The sequence below is a fragment of the Thamnophis elegans genome, unplaced genomic scaffold (assembly GCF_009769535.1).
Source record: "Thamnophis elegans isolate rThaEle1 unplaced genomic scaffold, rThaEle1.pri scaffold_140_arrow_ctg1, whole genome shotgun sequence".
NCBI classification, from domain to species: domain Eukaryota; kingdom Metazoa; phylum Chordata; class Lepidosauria; order Squamata; family Colubridae; genus Thamnophis; species Thamnophis elegans.
This window is the reverse complement of record NW_022473610.1, coordinates 35,848-48,804: the sequence shown is the minus strand read 5'-3', so window position 1 is coordinate 48,804 and position 12,957 is coordinate 35,848. Positions and strand designations below refer to the sequence as shown.

Here is a 12,957-nt window from a genome sequence, read left to right as displayed (position 1 = left end):
ATTTGCTTCCTGTGGTCCTTTTTAATTCGAATTTCCAAGCCCGAAGGCAAGAAATCACGAGACCGTCCCACTTAACATGTGAAACCCTTTGCCACAGTTGGGGGGGGGGGGACTCTGCTTCATCCAGCCTTGTGACTAGGCCTTGACCCCGTCTTTCCCTCCAAGGCCGACGTGCCAAGTTTCTAGTCCCTAAGGTCTTGTGCAAGCTCTTGTCTGCCTTCCTCTTTCCGTGCCCCCTGACTGACTCAACGGCGGCTGGTTCTTCCCAGGAAAGGAGAGCGAGGGTTAGTGGGCCAAGGGGGCAACTCCCAGCCTCCCTCCCCGAAACCCACTCAGCAATTCTGCCGTCTGCCAGATGTGGACAGATGCGGAAGAAGAGAAAGAGGAGATATGGAAGCAAAAGAAAGAACAAGCTGTACTTCCACATTGGGGTAGGAATAAATGAAATTTAGGCTGTCCCGATATCAAAGGGATGGGGAAAAAAAACCAGATCAGGGGTTGAAGCAACATCTGCTCAGGGTTGAAGCAACATCTGCCCGACAGCTTTGTTTTCCAAACTGGCTTAAGCCTCCTTCTCCATAACCCTAAATATCCTGGTTTCCCCCCCCCCCTTCTGGGTGGACTTCATCTCCCAGAATTCCCTAGGCCTTGACTGAGGAATTCTGGGAGTTGAAGTCCCCAAGTTGAGAGACCCTTTGCTGTACGGCAGGGGTATCAAACTGCCGGGCTTAATAGAAAGTGGGGATGCAGTCGATGTAATATACCAAGGCCAATTCCTCGCGAGTAGAAATCTAATATGTAAGGAAGCCAACATGTCACCAAGGAGTTCCCCCCGGCCCCCGCTTAAAATAAACCAGATTTTGTAGCAAACGCACACAGCTTTCTCTTCCTTTTCAACTTTTGAGTTCTCTCTGTTAGTAGAAACCATCGCCAACTCCCGCAAGCAGAAATCTAATTTGTAAGGAGCCAAGGGGTTACCAAGAGTCTCTTTCTTAAAATAAAAAACCAGATTTCAGGGTTCCACCACAAAACCGACGTTCGACTAAAAGCGCGCTCGACGAAACCGCGTAGCTGACGTCATCACAGGGCGACAACAGCGCAGAGACAGAGCACGCTTGTAAACGCTAAACCTAAAATAACCCCTAAACCTAAACCTAACCCCCTAAACCTAATCCTAATCCTAAACCTAACCCTAAACCTAACCCTTAACCTAACCCTAAACCTATCCTAACCTTAACCTACCCTACCCTAAACCTAATCTACCTAACCTAACCCTAAACCTAACCCTAAACCTAACCCTAACCTAACCCCTAACCTAATCCTAACCCTTAACCTAACCCTAACCTACCCTAACCTAATCCTAACCCTAACCCTAACCCTAACCCTAAATCTAACCCTAAACCCTTAAACCTAACCCTAAACCTAACCCTAACCTAACCCTAAACCTTAACCTAACCCTAAAGCTAACCCTAAACCTAACCCTTACCTTAACTTGAATCGGCTTGCTTTCAAAGCGCTATTTAAAGCGCCCTTCTTTCTCCGCGCTCGCTGTTGTCGCCCTGTTGATGACGTCAGTGACGCGGTTTAATCGGGCGCGCTTTAGTCGAGCGCGGTTTTGTCGTGCCACGGATTTCAGTACTAAGATAGAGAGCCCTTCCTTTTCCGCTTACACATTTTTGATTTCGCTCTGTTACTGGAAGCCAAGGCCAATTCCCCGCGAGTAGAAATCTAATCTAGAAGGGAGCCAACAACGTGCCCGCCAAGGAGTTTCTATCGTCCTAGCACGCTTGCAGAAATTGTGCTGTGCTGTGAGACATCACTCGCACACACACAGCCACACACTAAAAAAAACTTTCCGACAAGTTTATCTTGGCTGTCAAAATATGGAAGTCACGGGGCCTGGGATATTGTAAGTTAGCCTGCAGGAAGGGCGGGAAGAACTTAAAATAAAAGAAAGATAAATAAAAGAGATCTGTGTATACCGGTGTGTTCAAGTGTAACCAAACAAATTAGAAAGCATGACCCATGTGAAGATAGGTAGATTTTTTTGAGGGCTTGGCCAGGCTGGAAGAAATATTAATTGTTCTTCCCTTGTTGCTATTGGCAACCGTTTTCCGTGGCGAAAACGGGGCTGCGTCGAAGTCGAAAAGAAATTTGGATTGCTAACTAGAACCAAGGACTTGATTCTGTTTATTTTCGGATCTATCATTCATTTCCTTTGTTCCACCCAAATTCCAAAGCTGACGCTTGAAAAGCTTCTTGTGACTAACAACACACATTCTGTACTTTAGCAGGGAAAGCATCTACTGCTGGTTTTGGATGAGGTCCTCCACTTACAACCGAAATGGAGCCAGGAATTATGGGTAGTTCTCGACTTACGAAAGTTCGTTTAGTGAACGTTTGGAATTACGCCGGCATTGGGGGAAGGGGAAAAAGTGAGTTATGACTGATTTTTCGCACTTGTGACCGTTGCAAATTCCCCATGGTGACGTGATCAATTCAATTCAATTTATTAGATTTATAGGCCGCCCAATCCCGGAGGACTCGGGATCGAGGTTCGGATGCTTGGCAAGTGATTCATATTTATGACGGTGGTAGCGTCCTGGGATCAGGCCATCTCTTTTGGCGACCTTCTGAGCCAGATTGGCTTAACAGCCGCGTAACTCGCTTAACAACGGCAATTATTCACTTAGCAATGGTTGTAAAAGGTCGTAAAATGGGGCAAAACTCAGCAATGGTCTCACTTAACATAGATTTTGGGCTCAATTGCGGTTGTAAATCGAGGATTACCTGTACGATTGTAAGGCATGGTTGGAATTATGGTTGTAGATCGTCGGTCGTTAAGCAGGCCATCTAATTTTATGACCTTATTTTGCAGCAGTTGTTAAGCGAACCAATTTTCCCCAAGGGGCATTTTTTTTGCCTGGAATCAGCAGTCAACGCCAGAAAAATGCTGAAAATTGCAAATGGCTGTTAATTGTGAGCGAGTGGCCAAGGGCCCAATATGTGATCATGCCATTGTGTGTGTGTTTTTGTGTTTGTGTGTGTTCATGTGGCCATCAGAATTTTGAAAATGTGTGCTAATTAACCTTGGGGATCTCCATCATAAGCTTGAATAGTCACTAAGCGAGGATTAGCTATATTGCTTTCCTGGGTGAAGCAGAACAGAGAGGAGGTAGCTCCTCTGAGCACGTACAGAGTATTTTTTGCTCAACGCAAACGTACGCGCACACACAACCCAAAGTCCATCCAGCCTCCCCAAGACTTTTGGATCTTGCAGGAAACAGGACTGACAATTAAATATTAAATCTTTTGTATTAATTTCCTAGTCCCTCTATGCCGAATATTGCAAAATGTCTGATTGAGTGACACAGGGGTGATACTCTCTTGCTTTCCCTACTGGTTGGCAAATGTGAGCGTGCGTGTGTTCATGCATGCGCTCGGCCTTCTGCGCATGCGCTTTGATTGTGCGCGCAGCTTGCACTCATGCACGCGGCTTGAAAACGTGCCTAAATAGGATGGCATAGAACCGGTTCGGGCGAACCGGTACGAACCGGCTGAATCAGAGGTGGGTTGCTCCCGGTTCGGCCGAACTGGTAGTGGTAATCTGGCTTGGGTCGGAGAACCAACAGCGACCCAGGCTGGCCACGCCCCTGAACCAATTCCCCAGTCTCCCTTCCCGTTGCTGGCATCTTTTTTTATTAGCTTTTAATGTTCTTCGCGTATGCGCAGAACCATTTACAGCGAACTGGTGTTGGTTTGCGTAGGAATGCACCCCTGAATACCACCTCTGGCGTGGTGTTATTGTGTGCCTTTAAACACACCATGATCAGGGACGACTGTACGATACTCTGATCATCCCGTTTTTGGTAAAGTTCTTTTCTTCATGTGCAAAAACGACAGTGTTACTTTGATGGATGTTTTTTTTACAATAGAATAGAATTCTTTATTGGCCAAGTGTGATTGGACACACAAGGAATTTGTCTTTGGTGCATAAACTCTCTGTGTACATAAAATATGTAAAGGGATTAAATCATGATCATAAATACATTCATCATGACTCATGAGGGGCAACACTTAGTGATAGTCATCTGTAGAGAGGAGAACAAGGGGATAAGCCATATTGGACTTAATTATCACTAACAGAGAGGAAATGATAGAAGATGTTGAAGCTACAGGAACCTTGGGGGCAAGCGATCATGCAATACTGGAATTGAACATGATGCAAACACAAGTAGTAGGACAAAGTCAAACTAGAGTCTTGGATTTTAAGAGAGCTAATTTCAATAAACTTAGAGACAGCTTGGGAAGAATTCCATGGATGAGAATCCTCAAGGGGGAAACAACTCAAGAAGCTTGGGAAATTTTGAAAAATGAGATTACAAAAGCCCAGTCTAGCGCAATACCCATGAAAAAGAAAAATAACAGCTCCCTAAAGAAACCAGCATGGCTGCATAAAGAACTCTCTGACAAATTGAAAGACAAAAAAGTTAAGTATAAAAAGTGGAAAGAGGGGGACATAACTAAGGCAGAATATCAGCAAATAGCCCGAGCCTGTAAAGATGAAGTAAGGAAAGCTAAGGCTCACAATGAAGAAAGGCTTTGACACAAAAGTAAAAAAATAACAAAAAAAAGCGCTTTATAATGCCTTGGTAAAGCCACACTTGGAATACGGCATTCAGTTTTGGTCGCCACGATGTAGAAAAGATGTGGAGACTCTAGAAAGAGTGCAGAAAAGAGCAACAAAGAGGATTAGGGGACTGGAGGCTAAAACATAGGAAGAACGGTTGCAGGAACTAGTTGAATGAAAAGAAGGACCAGGGGAGACATGATAGCAGTCTTCCAATATCTCAGAGGTTGCCACAAAGAAGAGGGAGTCAAGCTATTCTCCAGGGCACCCGAAGGTAGAACAAGAAGCAATGGGTGGAAACTAATCAAGGAGAGAAGCAACTTAGAACTGGGGAGAAATTTCCCGACAGTGAGAACAATTAATCAGTGGAACAGAATTTGCCTCCAGAAGTTGTGAATGCTCCAACACTGGAAGTCTTTAAGAAGATGTTGGATAGCCATTTGTCTGGAACGTTATAGGGTTTCCTGCCTAGGCAGGGGGTTGGACTAGAAGACCTCCAAGGTCCCTTCCAACTCTGCTATTATATATATATAATGTCTTTGTGTCTGTGTGTCTGTGTGTGTGTTCCAGCATAACTCCGGAACTCCTTCAGCAATTTCAACCAAACTTGGTACAGAGATGGCTTACTCTCTGGAAACAAATATTGTAGGGGTAAGACACCCCTTACACCCCTCAGTGTGTGTCCGTGTGTATGTCCATGTGTGTGTGTGTGTCCCAGCATAATTCCGGAACGCCTGGGTTGCTGAAATGAAAACAATTATATCTACAGTGTCAAGTCACAGTACTTTTGACAGCAACCGTGTGCATTTTGGATTCAAGTTCTGTTTAAGATACAGCCTGTTGTGCCTTAAAATGGCTTCTACTGTCCAGCACAGTGGAGTTGCCGTGGTAACGGCTTCACAGTACTCCACAAGGGGACTCCCTCTAATACAGGATTGGGATAAATACAGGGTTATCAGCTAGTAGGATACTAAAAAAGAGATCAACCTATGTCATACTAGGAAACCAAACTAAACAAAATAAATCATAAAGGTGCAAGCAACAGAACTAGAGTCGTAAGTAGAGGAGGAGATGGGTAGTAGGAAGGACGAGAAGAAGAGTAGTAATACAGGCTTAGTAAATAGTTAAAGCTACGATCCTAATTTATGGTTTGAATGTTTGATAGCGCACTTTAATGGGATGTATTTAGAGTCGCATTTAGTAAGGTGTGCGGCATGCATGTTTAATAAATAAATAAGTGCATCAATATTTTTTTTAAAGATGGGGGTTATTCCTTCTGTAACGCCCCCCCCCCCCAACATGGATTTTATTCCTTTTTTTTTTTTTTAACAAGCTGTGAAATGATTTCCCAGAGCAACTGGATCCTTCTCTGATGCCCTTGAAAAGGGCAAACATACAAGTAGTCCTCAATTTACAACTGCAACCGAGCCCCACATTTTCGTCGCTAAGTGAGACATTTGTTAAGGGAGTTTTGGCCCCCTTTTACGACCTTTCTGGCCACAGAAGTGAATCTGGCTCACCTAGGTCGCAAAAGGGGATCATGGCAACTGTCGTAAATATGAGTCGGTTTTCCCAAGTTTCTGAATTCCGATCGTAGGACTATGGTTGATTCTGCAATGGTCGTAAGTGTGAAAACTGATCCTAAATCTCTTTTTTCAGTGGTGCAACTTCGAACGGTCGCTAAATGAGCCGTTGTTAAGTCGAGGACTACCTGTACAGATAAATAAACCGAGGAACTGGAGCCAACCAGATGCAAAGATGGGAAAACAGCTGGAGTTAAGAGTGCAGTAAAGGCTCTGTTTCTGCTAGGAGGAGATTCAAACAACCTTCCACAGATGTTGGAGAACAGAATCTCCGCAGCTTTACCCAAACGCTGCCCGTCAGATGTTTGAAGCATCCATGGGGGCGTCGTGGAAGGGGTGGTTGGATACAGCTGGGGAGGTCTGCAAAACATCTGGGTGAAAGCTAGAATGGCCGGACCAGCAAGAAAGAGATTCCAGCTCAACCCAACGATATATTATGCTATGATGATTTGTTGATTAAGACTCGTTTGTCACTATAAATTTGGCCTGACGCCCACAACGTGTCAGCAGTTTGGGACTTGTGCTCAGTTTGTGGGGTTTATACCGCACACAAAACCACAAAACCTGGTTTGTGTCCGCCAGAGATACAATACACTATGTCCAAATCAAAGAAAAGGAGAATATATAGACAAGAGGGAGGACCTTCAAACTTTGGCCACTTTAAGACTTCTGGACTTCAAGTCCAAGAATTCCCATGGCTGGCTGGGAATTCTGGGAGTTGGAGTCCATAAGTCTTACCGTGGCCAGGTTTGGGGGACTCTTGATCTAGACCGAGGTTGGCTCCGGAGCCGCATGTGGCTCTTTCATCCCTCGGCTGCAGCTCCCTGTCGTCGGTCGGTGCCACAATTTTTAAAGGCGTTTTTGATTGGGGTGGGGGGAGGGAAGCATGGGGCGCCAGGAGGAGACTCTATGGTGGGGGAACCCAACTTCCGGTCTGCTCCAGAATTGACCGCGGGAAGGGGGGGGCTTCTGGTTAGGACTTTTGTGGCTCTTTTGAATGTTTTTGCCGAGCTCTGGTGTAGACTACCAAATGGAGTCCGTGATGAAATTTCCTGCTTTCCCCCTTCCAATTTATATATTTTTTCTATACATAGAAAAACTCTATTTTTCCCTAAACTTGGTTTTCTTAGGGCCGTATGGAATGATTCCTGACCCCCCCCCAAAGTTTTAGATTTCCCCCCCCAAAAAAACTTTGAAAAGAAAGGAAGAGGGGTTATGGCTTTATATTACATCCTTTGTGAGTTTTAGATTTGGGAAAAACTCAGATTTGAGTGTCCCGTTTGAGCACCGCTAGCTCCTTGGGGGGGTCCTCACTTTATTTTTATTTCTTCATTTAATAAATTGATAGGCCTCCCCGCCTCGCTATCAAGCACCTCCTGACGGTTTCGCATTTTTCCAAGCAAGCTCTTTGCCTCTTACAGGAAAGGATGTTGCTTGATTTCCGTCCCCAATTCCAGATTTCTAAAATGCCTCGCGGGAACTTTGCCACTGCTTCACCCGACCACATAGCCCATTTCCTTCCTTTTAAAACCACCTGGTGGTTTTCTGCACCGTTCCCCCGCAAGGTAAATCCGATTTTTATTTGCCTTGTGAGATTCCTTTCATCAAATTGATATTCTCTCACTCTCTGCCATCGGTTTCCAACTCTCCCTGCCAGGGGGATTCGGACGACCGTGGCACGACAAAACCGCGCTCGACTAAAGCGTGCCCGATTAAAACGCGTCGCTGATGTCATCAACAGGGTGACAACAGCGAGCGCGGAGAAAGAAGGGCGCTTTAAATAGCGCTTTGAAAGCAAGCCGATTCAACTTAAGGTAAGGGTTAGGTTTAGGGTTAGCTTTAGGATTAGCTTTAGGGTTAGGGTTAGGTTTAGGGTTAGGTTAAGGGTTAGGGTTAGGTTTAGGGTTAGTTTAAGGGTTAGGATTAGGATTAGGTTTAGGTTTAGGGTTAGGTTAAGGGTTAGGTTTAGGGTTAGGTTTAGGATTAGGTTTAGGGGGGTTAGGTTTAGGTTTAGGGGTTAATTTTAGGTTTAGCGTTTACAGTGTGCTTCTGTCTCCGCGCTGTTGTCGCCCTGTGATGATGTCAGCTGTGCGCTTTAGTCGAGCACGCTTTAGTCGAACGCGGTTTTGTGGTGGAACCACGACTTAAGGGGGAGCCTAACTGGCCTCTTCCCCACTTTAAGGGGGGACGTAGGACCTCAACCAAAAAAAACTAACGCCGACCTCATTTTTGGCACTGTTTTCCGCAGCGGCCAAAGGCAGAATATATCGAATATTGTTTATTCAGATGAAGGTTCTATAATAATTATTTTGTGTGGTTTTGTGTTTCTAAAGGCTCACAGCCTTTAGAGTAAGATAGGCATTCTTTCAATTTGATGAATAAAATAAAAAATATATGATTTCCCCCTTGTCTCGAGATTTGGAGACGGTGGATGTGCTCGTAGGCCATATTTCTTGTGGCCCGTCAGTGGCCAGTGGATTGTGGCAGCCAATTCGGAGAGTGAGGAGGTTGGGGAGGAAGATGGGCCAGTCCTGGAGTCTGGGGAAGGCTCTGATGAGGACTCTGCGTCGGAGGCAGAGAGGGGGCCAGGGCCGTCTGACAGTTATCAGCTGCCTTCAGAGTCAGACATCAGTGAGGCAGACGAACAGCTGGAACCTGTTCCCAGTGTGCACATGCGCAGAGTTGCCAGAAGAAAAGAACAGCTAAGAAATCAGAGTCGACGTGGGAGTGAAGCCACAGGTGGACGGTGAATGGCCCCTCCCAGAGGTAATAAAAGAGGAGCGAAAGGGGAGGGGGCTTTTTGCAGGAAACAATTCGTCCGTCCGTCTGTTCGTTTCAGGAGTGTGAAGATCTGTCCCTGAATCTCAGAGACTCTGTGCCAAGTCTTTCCCTGCATTTGGAAAATATTGACATGGCAGCTTTCCAAGCTAGATAAGGTCTGCGGTCATAAATCCACCTTTGAAAGACTGTTGGCCAGGACTTGGATGAATGTGAAGGAGAGGAATTCACATTCGTCTCATAAAAGGGTTTTTTGGCGGGACCAGGAGTTTGCTTCGTGCTTTTTGCGGGGGCAGCCTAGGTCAGAACAAACCCTCCTCCCTTGCAATCTTGCTTAATCACCACCGAGGCAGACGAGAACGATCGTGGCCACTGTCTAGTGACAGTGAGTTCCTAAGGATAATTATGCATTCCATTCCTCGGGTTTCCTGGGCAGGCATCACTTAAGCAACAACACGAGGCGAGGTCTTGGAAGCGGCCCTGCCCAGTACTCGTTGCAGAGGCTGGGCTTTTGCAAAGAGGTGACGTCCCGATGCGGGTTTTCTGAGGTAAAGTTACCTCAGAAACGGCACCGGAGGAAAAACCAGCCTGCACGGAGTTCTCTCAGGCTTGGGAAACCGGGAGTCCGTTCTACCACGCGTCTCCCCCCCCTCTAAAACGCTAGATTGTGGTTCCTTTGAAGTAGCATCATTAAACCGGCTTCCCCCAACGGTGTCGCTCACCCCACGTCGCAGTTAGCACATCCTAATGATAGGGTTCGCCCGACAGGCTCAGTCAAACCAGAGTAACCACAGTTCTGTTTTTAAATGTTCTTTCCTTTTATTTTTTAAATATTAAGAGCACCGCGCCTCTCTGCTTATACAAAGGATCCCATTTAGCACCGGCCTGCCCTGCACCGAGCCGGGGAAGAAAACGCCGGCGTTTAAAAATCGGGTGTTCTCTTAAGGCGTGGTACCCAATTTCTATCATCGGGTGGATATTAAATCAGCTGCGGACGCAAAATTAAACCAGCTCTTGGTAGTCTGTAGTGGTGTAGAGATTCCCGCTTAAGCGGGGGGTTGGACTAGAAGACCTCCAAGGTCCCTTCCAACTCTGTTGTTCTGTTCTATGCAATGCAATGCAATGCAATGCTATGCTATTCCTTTCCATATTTTCTGTTCTGTTCTGTTCTGTTCTGTGCTATGCTATTCCTATTCCTATTCTTATTCCTTTCCGTATTTTCTGTTCTGTTCTGTTCTGTGCCGTGCCATGCCGTGCTATTCCTATTCCTTATTCCTTTCCATATTTTCTATGCTATGCTATGCTATGCTATGCTATGCTATGCTATGTTATGCTATGCTATGCTATGCTATTCCTATTCCTTTCCGTATTTTCTATTCTGTTCTGTTCTGTTCTGTGCTGTGCTATGCTATTCCTATTCTTATTCCTTTCCGTATTTTCTGTTCTGTTCTGTTCCGTGCCGTGCTATTCCTATTCCTTTCCATATTTTCTATGCTATGCTATGCTATGCTATGCTATGCTATTCCTATTCATATTCCTTTCCGTATTTTCTGTTCTGTTCTGTTCTATGCTTTGCTATGTTATGCTATGCCATTTCTATTCTTATTCCTTTCCGTATTTTCTGTTCTGTTCTGTTCTGTTCTGTGCTATGCTATTCCTATTCTTATTCCTTTCCGTATTTTCTGTTCTGTTCTGTTCTGTTCCGTGCCGTGCTATTCCTATTCCTTTCCATATTTTCTATGCTATGCTATGCTATGCTATGCTATTCCTATTCCTATTCCTATTCCTTTCCGTATTTTCTGTTCTGTTCTGTTCTATGCTTTGCTATGTTATGCTATGCCATTTCTATTCTTATTCCTTTCCGTATTTTCTGTTCTGTTCTGTTCTGTGCTATGCTATACTATGCTATTCCTATTCCTTTCCGTATTTTCTATTCTGTTCCGTTCCGTTCCGTGCTATGCTATGCTATTCCTATTCCTATTCCTTTCCATATTTTCTATTCTGTTCTCTTCTGTTCTATGCTATGCTATTCCTATTCCTATTCTTATTCCTTTCCATATTTTCTATTCTGTTCTGTTCTGTTCTGTTCTGTGCTATGCTATGCTATGCTATGCTATGCTATTCCTATTCCTATTCCTATTCCTATTCCTATTCCTATTCCTATTCCTATTCCTATTCCTATTCCTATTCCTATTCCTATTCCTATTCCTATTCCTATTCCTATTCCTATTCCTATTCCTATTCCTATTCCTATTCCTATTCCTATTCCTATCCATATTTTCTGTTCTGTTCTGTTCTGTTCTATTCTATTCTTTTGCATGACAGATTTTATGCTCAATATTTACAGAGGTAGCCCCGGACTTACTACAATTCATTTAGTGGCCGTTGGAAGTTCAAACGGCACTGAGAAAAAGGGACTCATAATTGCTTTTCACACTTATGAACATCGCAGTGTCCCCGTAGCTCCGTGATCAACCTTCAGAAGCTTGGCAACCGGACTCGTATTTACGACGGTCGCTGTCTCCCCGGGTCATGTGAGCCCCACTTACGACAAGCAACATAAATGAGGAAGGCGGATTCACTTAGCGACGGTGTGACTAACTTAAAAATGGCAGTGGTTCATGTAACGACGATGACAAGGAGGGTAGTAAAATGGGGCAAACCTCACATAACGTCTCGTTTAGCAGCAGAAATATTGCCTCAATGGGGGTCGTAAGTCCTTGGCTTACACAACCATTCGTTTAGCGACAGTTCGAGGTGACTACAGCGCTGAAAAATGTGACGGATGGCCGGTCCTCGCACTTACGGCCATCTCAGCATTTCCCCCTGATCAGGTGGTCAAAATTGAGCAGAGAAGGTCCAGTTCCAACCTTCCCAGACGGCCTTCGACAAGCAAAGTCAATGGGAGAAACCTGGGTTCGTTTAACAACCCTGCGATCCGCTTAGCAACTTCAGGGATTCGCTTAACAACCAGGGTGAAAAAGTCGTAAAATGGGGCACAACCCGTCCGACGACAGTCAGTGGAAACTTCACTTAACAAGGGCAGGGATTCGCTTAACAACCATGGCAGAAAGGTTCTAAAACCGGGCACGGCTCGCTTAACAACCTCCTTGCTTAGCCACAGAAATCCTGACCCCCCCAATCACGGACGTAAGTCGAGGACGAACTGGGTGTTCTTTTTCTCATCCGATTGCTTAACTCTCAGCCAGATTTTAAAGAGAGAACATACAGGGATAAAACAAAATTATCTCCCCGAGAATCGCCGCTCCCTTTTGAACAAGAAAAGCACAGCGTCCTCCTCGCCTCCGTCACTCTGCACATCCTCAGAGGCACCATGGCCTTCCGCACCCGAGTAGCTCTCTCAGATCAAACCGGCTAGCTGAATCCATGGGAAATGTGACTGGTGGATGGTTTGAAATGAGCCGAGGGAGGAAGCTAAGAACTTGCCTGGGGAGGTATGAGAGGGGGTGGGGAGAAGGAATGTTTGGGAAGCTCCGGAAAGTTACTCACCCGCCATTGTGCCCCACCTTGGCCCTTGTCACCACCCATAGGGACGGGCTCCATCATGGGCAGTGCCCAGGTGGGTAGGGAGTCTGCCAGTTAGCCTGGGAAGGAGTTCCTGGTTGAACTGGGCCGATGGTTTTTCTATCTCAGCAACTCAACGTTCGGTGGACTTCAACTCCCAGAATTCCCCAGCCGGCTTAGTAGCTTCGTTATGTTAATGCTTTGCTGGCTGGGGGATTCTGGGAGTTGAAGTCCACCCATCTCGAAGTTGAGACACATGGCATTAGCATAATGAAGCTACTAAGCCAGCTGGAGGATTCTGGGAAATGAAGTCCACCATATTAACATAAGGAAGCTACTAAGCCAGCTGGAGGATTCTGGGAAATGAAGTCCACTCATCTCAAAGTTGGGAAACACTGCAATAACATAAGGAAGCTACTAAGCCGGCTGGGGGATTCTGGG

General features: G+C 45.6%; 1 protein-coding gene across 1 annotated transcript in view; it reads left to right on the top strand.

The window, feature by feature from the left end:
* The window catches only part of LOC116523285 (protein-glutamine gamma-glutamyltransferase K-like), a 45,950-nt gene extending 33,580 nt beyond the window's left edge, over positions 1-12,370 (top strand). The window contains exon 4 of the mRNA XM_032238385.1: positions 12,201-12,370. Coding sequence (XP_032094276.1) covers positions 12,201-12,370 — 170 coding nt within the window. The remainder of the gene's footprint in view (positions 1-12,200) is intronic.
* Positions 12,371-12,957: the final 587 nt, after the last annotated feature.